Source organism: Anastrepha ludens, chromosome 2 (genome assembly GCF_028408465.1).
Source record: "Anastrepha ludens isolate Willacy chromosome 2, idAnaLude1.1, whole genome shotgun sequence".
Classification (NCBI taxonomy): Eukaryota; Metazoa; Arthropoda; class Insecta; order Diptera; family Tephritidae; genus Anastrepha; species Anastrepha ludens.
The window spans coordinates 92,433,633-92,447,671 of NC_071498.1; the positions used below are offsets into that span (position 1 = coordinate 92,433,633).

General features: G+C 34.7%; 1 protein-coding gene across 1 annotated transcript; it reads right to left on the minus strand.

Annotated features, from left to right (window-relative positions):
• Positions 1–11,658: 11,658 nt before the first annotated feature.
• Positions 11,659–13,836, minus strand: LOC128858542 (uncharacterized). The gene is made up of 2 exons (XM_054094920.1): positions 13,773–13,836; positions 11,659–13,117 (listed from the first exon to the last, which is right to left on the minus strand). Exons 1-2 carry the CDS (start codon positions 13,788–13,790, stop codon positions 12,086–12,088), a joined length of 1,050 nt encoding a protein of 349 aa, XP_053950895.1. The 5' UTR covers positions 13,791–13,836; the 3' UTR covers positions 11,659–12,085.
• Positions 13,837–14,039: the final 203 nt, after the last annotated feature.

Here is a 14,039-nt window from a genome sequence, read left to right on the forward strand (position 1 = left end):
GCTTAAAATGTCACCTTTCTAACACCATATGATATGATACAATGTGATTGGTAGCACTGGATAACTCCAGATGACTCCAACGACATCTATTGACAAATTACGAAAAAACTTTTCCGACTACCCAATATTTTTTTTTTTTTTTTTTTGTGTAAATCATATAACATGCTGACAGATTTGTTCCTCACTCGTGATGGTCAGTGACATATTTAATTTTACACTAATGGTCCCAAAGATTGTTGGGTGTTTTCTTTTGAATAAGCGGCATCACCTTCTTGCATATAATTTCTACCTATAGCTGTAGCAAAAATTTATAAAAGATTTATCGCTTTTAATTCACAAATCTCTTATCGCCCTTATTCATCTTACGGTTAATTAGTTCTCTTCAATTTTTTAAATCTTAACCGCAATGACTTTCAGAACGTTAAGTTTCTGTTTTAATATCAAACATTTTCGAGTCTATCATTAGAAATAGAAAAGTGTCCAACTAATCTGCAAAAATTTAATTCCAATAAGTACTGCGGCTATCGCATGAACAGTCAAAAATTAGCTCCAAAGTTTTCACTTACAAATCCATTTGCAAAATAAAAATATGAAAAATTTGAGCAAGTACTTTGTATGGCAGAAAAAGCGTAACACCACAACGAAAAAAAGGCTTTAAAAATCAACTATATTTTGCAGTCACTGAAACTTGAACTTTGTCAAGCTAAAATTGTATGGGCTATAAAACTGGATAAACAGAAGAATTTCCTAAAATTGCAATAAAAAGAATTATGATGAAAAACTTGTTGAGATTTTGAAGATTTTTCAAAATTTTGTTCAAAGTTTGAAATTGTGCGTTTTATGGATTTTATTGTAGTATAAACTATATTTTTGTATATTTTTATGTTTATAATATTGCAATGAAGTATATATGAAAAGAAATCGTAGGTGGCTAGAGCAAATACTACCTTTGAAAGTTCTTCTGCTTGGCAGTTTTCTGAAAGCACTTACCTTCCGATGTGGCCTCTACTTGATGTCTATCATACAAACTTACAATCAATTCAACTAAATATCTCAGAGGCATCCGCAAAGAGTTGCTAATACATTTTATCAACAGTGAGTCACTAATATATCGTAATTGTTAAAATTCCCTCAACACTGGAAAATTATCGGTTTATATGTTGACCGTTTGCTGCGCATTGTTATCTTATCTGAATTTGTTTAAAGCAATTTGCCATCACGTATACTTAAACACGCACACTCGCATAATAAAATTTAATACCCATTTACAAATGTTTGCACAATAAGTACTCATATGTTTATTTTTCAAGCTAAAGCGTGAGAAGCCCAGTGAGTATTTATGTATGTATGGACTTCATATTCATGCGCGCTCAGGTAGCTACCGTGACCATTGCTTTCCAAAAACAGTGCTCTGAGTCTCTTTTTGAGTAAACCTAATTAGTCAGTTAAAAATAATAGGGTAAATCACAATGAAGTGCAATTGGATTGGCATTATGGTATTGGCAAATTACCATGGTAACACAACAACAAAATGTGCATATTTGCAGTCATAATTTACAAGTGCCATAATTCCAGGTTGTTTCCACATAATTGTGAATTAAGCTTATGTATAATCCTGGTATATGACTAGAAAAATATTTTTGATAAGAACTACCAATTTCCGCTAGCTTTACCATTTGCTTTGATAACCTAGTAGCTTTGAATGCATTATGAGGAAATCTATTTTTTGCTACATTTTCAATATTAGTCACGCTTCAGTAATATTTTCATATTAGTTACTTTGATCTGATTTGGAAAGAATTGGTTTCATATAGACCAAACACATCGCATTAGGTTCAGAAGCATTTATGAGCCTTAAAAATATGGGTTTGGTAACAAAATTTAAGCATTGCTGCTCTCTTAAAGAACCGAAGTAGTGTTTTTAGCTGTTTGTCATGTCGAATCCAGACCCTATATGTGACCTGGTCTACGAAAAGGTACCTTACGTGCGAAAACAAGTTTTCGAGAAAACAGCAGTTAAAGTTTAAACTTCTAAAAACCCTTGTAACCTTTTTAAATATTAATATTTTTCAATCCGGTTTGGCTTATTTTCTTCAACATAGATCACAGTATCAATAAAATCACAGAAGCAGTGAAAAAAATTTTTTATATATAAATAAATAAGAAAAAGTTAATGCAAATCGCAGAAATCGTTTTAAAAAATAAGTTAGCTTTTGTATTTTCGTATTTGTACTTTTCTTTTTTTTTACTTTTAACAAACTTTTAAACAAATTAAGACTTTCTGGTTTTCACCATTTTAAAGAGCCTTCCACACACTATTCCAATCAACAAAAAAGTGAAAAATGATTTTTTGACACGTAAGGTACCTTTTCATAGACCAGGTCACATATCGTCCCCTTAGTATAACAATAGCCTATGTGCTCATAGGCTATTATTTTTTTATTGAATTTTTGAATTCTCCATCGTCGATTTTATATGTGGTCAAAATTTTGTCAAATTCTAGTTCCATAAAGTGGCTCAAAATGTCAGTCAAAAAATAATAAATATTTACAGACATAACGAGATTTGAGTGAGAGCTACTTTCGACAAAAAGTTTGAAATTCATTTTCTCAAAACATCAAAAAATTTATAGGCTATTTTAATACTAAGGGGACGATATATTCCCTTACCCCTGCAGCCGTTCAGTGCAAATTCATTAGTGCAAATTCATTAGTCTTTAATGAGTTTATTTATTTATTTATTTATTTATTTACTTCCATATAGTAAAAGAAATAAAAATTAGTTTTTACTGATTAATATAAGACAATTTTGTTAATTTTTACACTCGGATTTAACTCACCCCCGGAATTTATTATTTAACAACTGGCTAAAAATAATTAAATGAGAGGTTTAATTACAAGTTTCGGCACTCGAAGTGTAACCAACTTCAGACTGGTCGAGCAGCTGATGCCCATACATGACTTGATTGTGGCAGACCATTGACGTTTCATTAGGACTCACCACCGTCTCACAAAGCTCGAGTGAACCAAGAATGGCTAAAAAACAATGTTCCGAACTTCATAACATCCACACAATGGCTCCCAAATTCACCAGACGCGAATCCGATGGATTATTCTCTTTGGGGCATTTTGGAAAGCAAGGTCCGAACTAAAAGATTCTTCAGAAGCAATTGTCCGCGAGTAGGCCAAAATACCTGCAAGTCACATTCGGGCAGCTTGCTATTAGTTTCTGGACTGTTTCAAGGCCATTGTCAAGGCAAAAGGTGGTCATATCAAGCAGAAGTAAATTATTCTTATTTTCATACATTTTTTACTTTAAATTGAATAAAAGTAATTTTCCAAACTAAATTTATGGCCTTTTAAATTGGTTATACTTCGAGTGCCGGACCCTGTCCATTTGTTACTTTTTTTTTGCTATCGAGAGCTGCGCAGAGGAATATAATAAGTAGAAAGATCCTTAGCGATTGTCTCAACCCATTCAAGGTTACATAATCGGTGTAAGTACGTAAAATTTGCAACTAGTTGCCAAACTATTGACGGAAACTTCTAAGTCCAGCTACATATTAAGCAAAGTGCGTTCAGTATGCTTCTGAACATCATTGCTCCTCATATAAAAGGAACATCTCTTCCGGCGCAACTGCAGTTGGCAGCACCACTCCGATTTTGGGCAGAAGTCAGCTCCCAGAAAGCTATAGGAATAGTTATATAGCTTTATTACAATGGCGCGAAGTACTGTTGCTAAAGTAATTAACCTGCCGTCCGTCGCGCTACTTTTTACCATAGGTGGGCACTTTGCAGTAACAGTAAAAATGCAGTAAATATAATATTTTACTGATATTGCAATTTAATTTTCATTACCAGTAAACTTTTACTGATTACTGAAAAAAATTTGCAGTAAAAATATTTTTTTACTGATTACTGAAAAAAATTTGCAGTAAAAATATTTTTTTACTGATTACTGAAAAAAATTGCAGTAAAAATATTTTTTTACTGATTACTGAAAAAAATTTGCAGTAAAAATATTTTTTTACTGATTACTGAAAAAAATTGCAGTAAAAATATTTTTTTACTGATTACTGAAAAAAATTTGCAGTAAAAATATTTTTTTACTGATTACTGAACAAAATTACAGTAAAAATATTTTTTTACTGATTACTGAAAAAAATTTGCAGTAAAAATATTTTTTTACTGATTACTAAAAAAAATTGCCGTAAGAGTCCTGTTAATATAATTTGATTTGCTATTAGCTATTAGCCTTTCTTAACACAAGCATTTCAAAATTTGCATCGCTGAGTTTTTGCCTTCTGGACCGATTTAAAATTCCAGCGAATGAAAACAACCGTTCTACAGGTGCAGATGACGGTAATGGGGTATTATATTTTAAAAATACGTTTTTAATAGCCTGATATTTATTTAGGCAACTTGTTGTTTCTTCTCGTTCGGCCAGGTATAAGAGCGTTTCTTGAAGATAATTTTCCGAGTCAGTGGAACCACATTGTATGTTAATATCTATTTAAGTAAATATATGCATAAAACAAATATTTAATTGAAAACCAAGTGTAAAAAGTTTACCATTACTTTCATCCCCGAAGTCAAACAATGTTTTTTGAGGTGGTTGAGGTAGAATACGAGTTTTGGCACAGGCTACTTTTCCATACTTGACCACACAAGTGTTGAACATTTTTTTAACTTCCTCTTCTGTTTGCGTTTTAGCTGTTTCTAAAAGAGCTTTCACAAATCGCAACTTAATGTCAGGGACAGAAATAGCGGCAATAACAGCATCCCAAGCGTACTTTCCAAATCTTTTAGGCAAAGCTTCATGCATTTTTTTGCTACTTTCGGTTAAATACTTAAAACTTTTAGGCTCCAAACGACGCATTTTTATTCTTAAGGACACTATAGTGGGTATGAAATAACCAAAATACATGGTCTTTTCCCCCTGAAGGAAGTCGATTGCTTCTGCAATAGGTCTCATAAGCTTTACGTATTCCTCTAAGTACTCAAGCTCACCACTGAGAATGGTAGGAATTTTTAAACGGAAACACAATTCCGCTAAATTGGTTTTGTGCTCCAGTAACTTATTTACGGAATCATAAAGCGAGTTCAACCTTGTTATGCATGGAGTTATTAAATTCGCATTTAAAGTGTACTTATTATTATATTGAAGTAAACTTGATTTGACAAACGAAAAAACGTAGGTTAATCGATTCTGTAAATCGAATAAATATTTATTGGAATGTTTTTTTCTTTGCATCTTCATCCAATTCTTTTGTTTGGATTGTACGACAGTTACAGTTATGGGGTTATTATTTTGTTATTTAGGAAAATAAGAGAAACCAAAAAAAAGAAAGAATTATTGAGTACATAAATGATTGGATTTCGTGATGAGAGTGTATTACATTTTGACTTCCCATAAACAGTAAGTATTATACTGATAATGCAAATCAAATTATATTATCAGTAATTTTACTGCAATTTTTTTCAGTAATCAGTAAAAAAATATTTTTACTGCAATTTTTTTCAGTAATCAGTAAAAAAATATTTTTACTGCAATTTTTTTCAGTAATCAGTAAAAAAATATTTTTAATGCAAATTTTTTTCAGTAATCAGTAAAAAAATATTTTTACTGCAAATTTTTTTCAGTAATCAGTAAAAAAATATTTTTACTGCAATTTTTTTCAGTAATCAGTAAAAAAATATTTTTACTGCAATTTTTTTCAGTAATCAGTAAAAAAATATTTTTACTGCAAATTTTTTTCAGTAATCAGTAAAAAAATATTTTTACTGCAAATTTTTTTCGTAATCAGTAAAAAAATATTTTTACTGCAATTTTTTTCAGTAATCAGTAAAAAAAAATTTTTACTGCAAATTTTTTTCAGTAATCAGTAAAAGTTTACTGATAATGCAAATTAAACTTCATTATCAGTAATATTTTACTGATTACTGCTTTTTGTAATGCAGTAAATTTATAATGCAGTCTGCCCACCTATGCTTTTTACTACCATTACACATCGTGTGAGGCCCTTTATGACCCCAAATTTAAATTAATTGCTTTTAAAATACTTTGGATATTTTTATTAATTTTCCTTAACAGAAATATTATTTACATATGTATATTGTATTTTAAATAAAAAATATAAAAAACACATTCAGTTACTCAACAAAATATAGTCTGTAAATAATGTGAAATCTTCATTGTTTTAGTAACCTATATAAAAAGTTGAAAGGTAACGAATTCATTTCATTCATTATTTGTGTCTTCAAGTCTTCAAAACCAAAAGAGGCATTAAAAACAAAAACATTCGAAAAAGCGACAACAAACATAAAAATTCCATGGCCAAATTGTACGCATTCCATGGAAATTGTTTGACAGTGACTTGGACAAATAGTTTTTTTACAATGGGCACATGTTTCTGCATACTGCGGTCTAAATTCTGCGGATAGAGTTCACATCTACGCTTTTTTCGTTCTAGTTCTGGGATACTTTCTTGTTCGTGAGAGCATTGGGTAAAATGCTGAATGAGAAACCGCAATTTCGGAGGCAATATTTTAATTATGCTTTAACATGCAAGACGAGTTTGAATTAGAGAAAATGCCAACGAATTTATTAAATCCTTGCGTTTTATATTCTGCTCCATATGCAAAGTGTCAAATATTATAGCAGCATTTAAACAATTAATATCGTGCACTGAAAAAAATTAACGAAGAATATTAAGATTTCAGTCCATCGATAATGTCAACACCGCCTTTAGTAAGCTTGTAAAGCTTGTATAAGCTTTTTTATACGACGATGGGTTTCAGCTTTGTTGTTACCCGAAGGGTAAGAGTAGGCGACTGGAAACTTTCACTGCCACTTCCTACGGAAAAAATTATAAAATACCTTCAATCACTTCTCATTCTTCATGCCATTGCCACCATCGAGCTTCTTGCTGCCAAAACAGGTGCAGGTAATGAAGGAATGATGTAGCATAAACCGTCACGTGGGGCGAAAAATACGGGGCAATAACTGAATAGCGGGGCAATAACTGTGCGAAACCACACAGAATATGTTGAGCATAGCATCACCTAAAGCAATTGGCTGGCCCGTGAATTAATTTGTCGAAGAAGATGCAATATTAACTTTTTTTTGGAAAATGAAGTGCTTTTTTCACCCCACGCGACGAAGGGCAGGTTAAGTGGGCTCTATACATACTAAGGACTATGAATAAGTTCGTGCGGTTTTTTTTCGAAATTTGAAACTTTATTGACGTAAAATGGTTACAAATTTAATATTCAAAATATTGTCCATCGCTTACTACTACTTTTTCCCATCTTTCTGGCAATTCACGGATTCCCTTTGTGAAAAATTCGGTCGGTTTTGCCGCAATCCACGAATCGATCCATTTTTTGACTTCATCGTAATTACGGAAGTGCTGGTCAGCCAGGCCATGTTGCATCGATCGGAAGAGATAGTAATCGGATGGCGCAAGGTCTGGACTATACGGCGGGTGGGGTAGGACATCCCATTTGAGCGTTTCTAAGTATGTTTTGACCACTTGTGCAACATGTGGCCGAGCATTGTCATGTTGCAAAATAACTTTGTCGTGTCTATCGGCGTATTGCGGCCGTTTTTCTCGCAGTGCTCGGCTCAAACGCATCAATTGTCGTCGGTAGACATCCCCCGTAATCGTTTCATTCGGTTTCAGTAGCTCATAATACACAACACCCAGCTGGTCCCACCAGATACACAGCATAACCTTCAGGCCATGAATATTCTGCGCCGACGTCGATGTTGAAGCATGGCCAGGGTATCCATACGTTGCCCGACGTTTTGGATTGTCGTAATGGACCCACTTTTCATCGCCAGTCACAATTCGATGCAAAAAACCCTTTCTTTTGTGCCGTTGAAGCAGTTGTTCGCATGCCATAAAACGGCGTTCAACGTCTCTTGGCTTCAATTCATACGGCACCCAATGGCCTACCTTTCGGATCATTCCCATGGCTTTTAAACGTTTGGAAATGGTTGATTGATCAACTCCCAAAGTTTTTGCAACCTCTTCTTGCGTTTGAGCCGGATCTTGATCGAGCAATTCCTCCAATTCGGTATCCATGAACTTTGGCGGCGCACCCTCGCGTTCTTCGTCTTCCAAGCCAAAATCACCACTTTTAAAGCGTGCAAACCACTTCTGGCACGTTCGCTCAGATAGAGCATGCTCACCATAAACTTCCACCAAGATACGATGACTTTCGGCTGCTTTTTTCTTCATATTAAAATAATGAAGAAGAATTCCCCGCAAAAACACATTATTTGGCACGAAATTCGACATTTTCAAGTGTGGTAAAAATATTGTTGTTTACGCTTCAAATAAAAAACTTATACTGACGTTTGTGCCTTACGACAGTAGCTCTCCAATGAATGTTTGGAAATGTGGATCGATGGAATAATAATCAAGTTACGCCATCTGTTGTAAAACCGTAACGAACTTATTCATAGTCCTAGTATTATATTAGAAAAATATGAATTCTTCCTGGATAAAAATAAATATAACCGAATACAAAGTAAATAAATCTAGCAACATTTTTTGCAAAACTTTGGGATACCGAGAGTCATTGGCTACGTAAATGTAATGCCTAATTAATCATTCAGTTTTGTTTTTGAATAACTTTTTTAGTAAATAAAGAAATATATTTGAGTGACTTACTTCGACTTTTACGTGCTCCATTGCTTGTCTGTTTGTATACTACTGTGGGTAAAAAGTAAGGTGAATTTATTTGTCAAACTTCGCGGGATTAAAATTTCGCTCTAGTTATTTTTTTTCATGAGTTGGCAGCACTGTTAATAACATCTGGGCCAACTTTCATGTGAATGTCATTATCAGTAGTATATTTACGCTTGTGTTTACCAAACGACCAAGAGTGCATTTTTCGATTTTTACAATGTCTGATTTGATTGAGCAGAGAAGTGCCATCAAATTTTGTTTGCGGAAACGTTTAGCATGTTGCAGAAGGCATTTGGTGATTCCACCATGTCGCAGAAAAATGTTTATAAGTGGTACAAAGACTTCAAAGAGGGTCGAGAACGTGTTGATGACTTGGAGCGCTTCGGACGACCATCGACGTCAACAGATGACCAACACGTCAATAAAGTGAAGGAGTTAGTGCTCAAAAATCGTCGGTTGACTGTTAAAGACCTTACTGATATGATCGTGAAAACCATTTTGAAAGACCATTTGAGCCTACGAAAAGTCAAATCTCGTTTGGTACCGAAAACTCTCAATTTCTTGGAAAAAAGTCGTCGCGTTGATGTGTGTGAAACAATGCTTTCAGACTATCAGGACAAGCTCAAATGCATCATTACGGGAGATGAGACTTGGATTTATGCTTACGACCCTGAAACAGCCGACCAATCAAGCGAATATCGTGCTAAAGACGAGGCCAGACCGAAAAGAGCACGTCAAAGTCGTTAAAAAATAAAGGTCATGATGACAGTTTTTCTCGATTTTCGTGGTGTGGTGCCCTATGAATTCCTTCCACCTGGCCAAACTGTTAATAAGGAATATTATTTGAGTGTTATGCGTCGTTTACGTGAAGCAATTCGTCTAAAAAGACCAGAATTATGGGCCAACAACTCTTGGTTTTTGCATCACGATAATGCACCGTCTAACTCTGCACTCGTTCTTCGTGACCATTTCGCCAAAAATTCCACGCATATCGTTCCGCAACCACCGTATTCGCCTGATTTGGCTCCGTGTGACTTCTGGCTATTCCCAAAGAAACCACACCGGGGAACGCGTTTCGAGTCGATTAAGGAGATAAAAGCTGAATCGAAGAAGGTGGTGATGGCTATACCGGAAATGGACTATTTGGCATATTTCGGGGATTGGAAAAATCGTTGGCATAAGTGTATTTCATCGAGAGGGGATTATTTTGAAGGGGATGAAATTGATTTACAAAAATAAATAAAGATTTTTCATTTTACAACCAAATTCACCTTACTTTTTTCCTTACTACAGCTGTCTAGTTTAGTTCAATATGATTGACGTTCAACGCCATTGGCCAAATTACAAATTCTCCGATATGGAACTCATGACAATTTCGAACAGTCCTACGAAAACTGAAAACGCGGCTATTAGCGTTTGGGTGATGCTGACTGTGCTCTTCAATATGCTTCACATGTTGACAACGCAGAGAATAAGTTTAACCTAATACATGGTTCGGCACGCAAAACTTAAGAACATTAGGAGTGTTAATAAGCCGTTTCAGATGTTTCGCCCGCTCTTTTCAATATCAACCAGAAAAAGGGGTCCAAAAAAATAAATATTTGGTGCGCTTTGCATAATATTTGCAAACACTATAAAGCGCAAGAGTTAGTAAATTGGACTACACTTAATGACGAGGCTATTAGAATAAGAGAGGATATTGCGCACAGCCTTCACTCAAGTCCTTGAGAATCTAGTTTAAATAAACAGATGCAATGTAATGTAATATACATAATACTTAGCTCATTTTTGAACACTGAAGTTTCTTATAATTGAATGTTAATATTACGATTGTAGACTGTTAAATTGAAGAATAAAGCTTTAATGATTTGAAAAAAACAATTCATTTATATGTACTTTTGCATATTTCCTGTTTCTTATCATACTTGTTCCCTTTCATACCTGGTAACATATATTGTATATTACAATTAGCAAACTTAACATTTTAATTGAAATTCCTTGGGGTTCCATTAAAAAAATCCTGTTTATCTCGTTAATTAATAAAATAATCCATTACTTTTTATTGCAGTGGGTTTTCGGGTACACTTTTAACTCTTCCAATTCTTTTAGTTTAAGCTTATTTTTTTTTGTTCCGTATTCTCTCCATTTGAATATGGTGCCCCTTGTTTTGTGCGTTCCTCTCCGTGATAGTGGCTCTCATGTGTTTAACAGCTTCAAAAAGGTTTTTAAGGACTTCACTTACGCTGCTTGAGGTCTTCGCATTTTCTTTCAAACTATCTACCAGGCTTTTTATTACGTTTGTCTGCTCACTGATGTTCATTTTCAATAAATCTGTTACGGGTGGTTCATGTCTACGAGACCTGGCAGCAACAGCGGAATAACTTGTATTCGGCCGCACTCAACCTTTTGAATGCTGCCTTTGCGTAATGCCCTCCATTACGGCATTTATGCCGCATCATCAGTTTTGCCTTTAGCTCTAATAAGAACATTTTCATTAAACGGTATTCTTCAAGTTATTTTGACCTCGAAATTCCTTCTAATAGAGGCCTTCCAGTCCATCTAAACATGTTAAAAATTTGCATCAGAAAATAAGTTACGTAAGTTGCCATTTTTACTTTTTCCAGCCCGACACATCCTCTAGGGGATGGCTCACGTTCATTGAACTCTTCTATAAGCCCCATACATAGGGCATCTATTTTTGTTTCCGTCCTTTTCGAAGTCTGGGGCGATATCTTTATTTTTCATATATTGGAGAAGAATCGAATCTTGGCTCGATTTGCAATGATTTCCCTTTAAAAAAAATATTTACGCCACATTTTTTTTCTAATATTTTAATGGATACTAATATTTATTGATTTTAATAATTATACAATATATTTCAACAAAAGTTTCCATTTTGGCTAACTTATAAATCCACAAATTCAAAGTGATGTGAAAGTATCAAGTATTTTTCTCGGGAAATCGTTTTTTATAACATTTAAATACACTCAGAATTCATTAAAAAAAAAAAATGTGGAAATAAAACAGAATAAAAAGAAACACAGAACACCAATATCGGATTGAAAGTGAATTTGCTTGATATTCACTCGAAAGGGAATTTGCCTGATACACTCGGTTGTTTTTTTTGCGTCGACTCTTGGAAAATCACATGCTTTCCATTAAAAGACATTGAGTTAAAGCTTTAAATGTTTTATTTAATACCCCCTTATTTCTTTTAATGCATTTTTAAAAAACATCTTCAAATGCCTTTCTTACAAAACACACTGCCTTACTTGATTACTTCTCATAGAGAAATGTATCGCAGATAAATTAAAATAACCCAAAATAAAATGTAATTTATGTCTTGCACCGGAATCAACACAATGATAGCTATGTTTTTACTATAACTTATTGTCTGAAGAAAAATCTCGGTGAAATATAAGCGTTCGATGGCTCAGATGATGGTGGCAAGTATTCAGCATTCACATTGGAAACGGCTGGTGGTAGGTATTGAGTATTCACATTCGAAGCAGCAGGTGCGAGGGTTTGAGTATTCACATTCGAAGCGGAAGGTGCGAGGTATTGACTATTCACATTCGAAGCGGCTGGTGCGAGGGTTTGAGTATTCACATTCGAAGCGGAAGGTGCAAGGGTTTGAATATTTCCATTCGAAGCGGCAGGTGCGAGGTATTGACGATTCACATTCGAAGCGGCTGGTGCGAGGTATTGAATATTCACATTTGAAGCGGCTGGTGAGAAGTTTTGAGTATTCCCATTCGAAGCGGCTGGTGCGAGGTATTGCCTATTTACATTGGACGCAGCTACCTTTGCGCTTAAATCTACTATATTGCCACCACCATACTGTTGTACAATCTGTTGTTGTATTTGTTGTGCCTCAGCGGGTGTCTTATACTTGAGGTAGTGAACTTCTGGCTTGTGCGATTTGTGCGTCGTGACATGCTGCTGCTGTGATGCGGCTGGTTTTGGCGCGCTGCGGCCTGGCTCCTTGCTGAGCACGTATATGTGGGTCTTTGTTTCCTCGACGACTTGTGGTACTGCGTTACGTAATGGTTGTTGGTAGTGGGATTTGCTGCTTTCAGGCGCTTTAATAACAACCACATTCAATTGTTTCTGCACTGTGGGAACGGGTTGAGATGCCTGTGCGACTGGTCGTTGAGCAACAGACGCTGCGGGAGCTTTAAAATAGTAAAAGTCTTTACGATATTTATATTGCACTGACGCAGGTGCTGCTTGTTGGATTTGTTGTTGCGAAGCTGCAACTACTGGAACATCAGCCACATATTGCGTATTGGAAGTGCTAGACACAGGTGCGGGTGCTGGATCGGGGGGCGCTATGAACACTTGTGGTTCGGGTGCGGAGGCGCTGGCGTAATTGTAACCCCCATTCTGGGCAGCAGCAAGAGCTAGTAAGCAAACGTACTGCGAAAAAATTAATGAAATAAATTCAATTATTCTGTTTTAGCTGTATTTTTGGGTTCTGGTTTACTGATGGATGATTCCAGGTCAAGTGATCCAAGTATTTTGATAATAAAAAGTTAATTGAAAAAAATTTAAAAACAATTTAATAATTTTGAGACTTATTCAATGTGCAAGGGCTTTTAAAATGAAATATCTTCTGTTTTTTACCATTTAAACATTTTTTCTAACTTTTTTTAATAAAATATACTTTAAAAAAAGTTGTTTTGAAAAAAAAATTAATTTTTGCTTTTTTCCAAAAAATTTGTTTCGTTATTTTTAAAAAACACCTTATTTTTTCTTGGCTTTTTTAGTACTGGCTTAATAATGGAAATCTCATAACTTTTCGAGTTATCTTAAAATGCGTACAGAGAGCCAGTGAAAAATCATATTGCTCTAGCGAAGCTAAAAAAATTTATAAGAATATGAAACCGGAGATATTTCACTTTAAAAATTTGATCAACATTTTTAAGATTGAATAAATTCACAATTTTTTATTATACTCAAGCTCACAAGTTTATCAATTTCCAGAAAAATTCACGATAACCAAACTACTTCGATCACTTGACATGAAATCGCGATACTGACGAAGTGCCTTGTGAAATTCCGCTCCACTTACCACACAATAGCGAAACATTATATCCACGTTGTTCCTTTACACAGAACCTTCGAGTAGAGCGACGGTTAAAGAAATACGCTCCAAATCTTTGCATGCGCTATTTTATATCGCGAAAGAATTTAATTTTTGTCAACTCATAATTGTAGAATTTCAGGTTCAGGGCCACGACCAACTTAAATAACGCTTCTTTAATACTTAAACTAGAAATAATTTGCCTTTTAAAAAAGCCGGCAAAAGGAAACAACTCAAAACTCAAAACAAAGAACC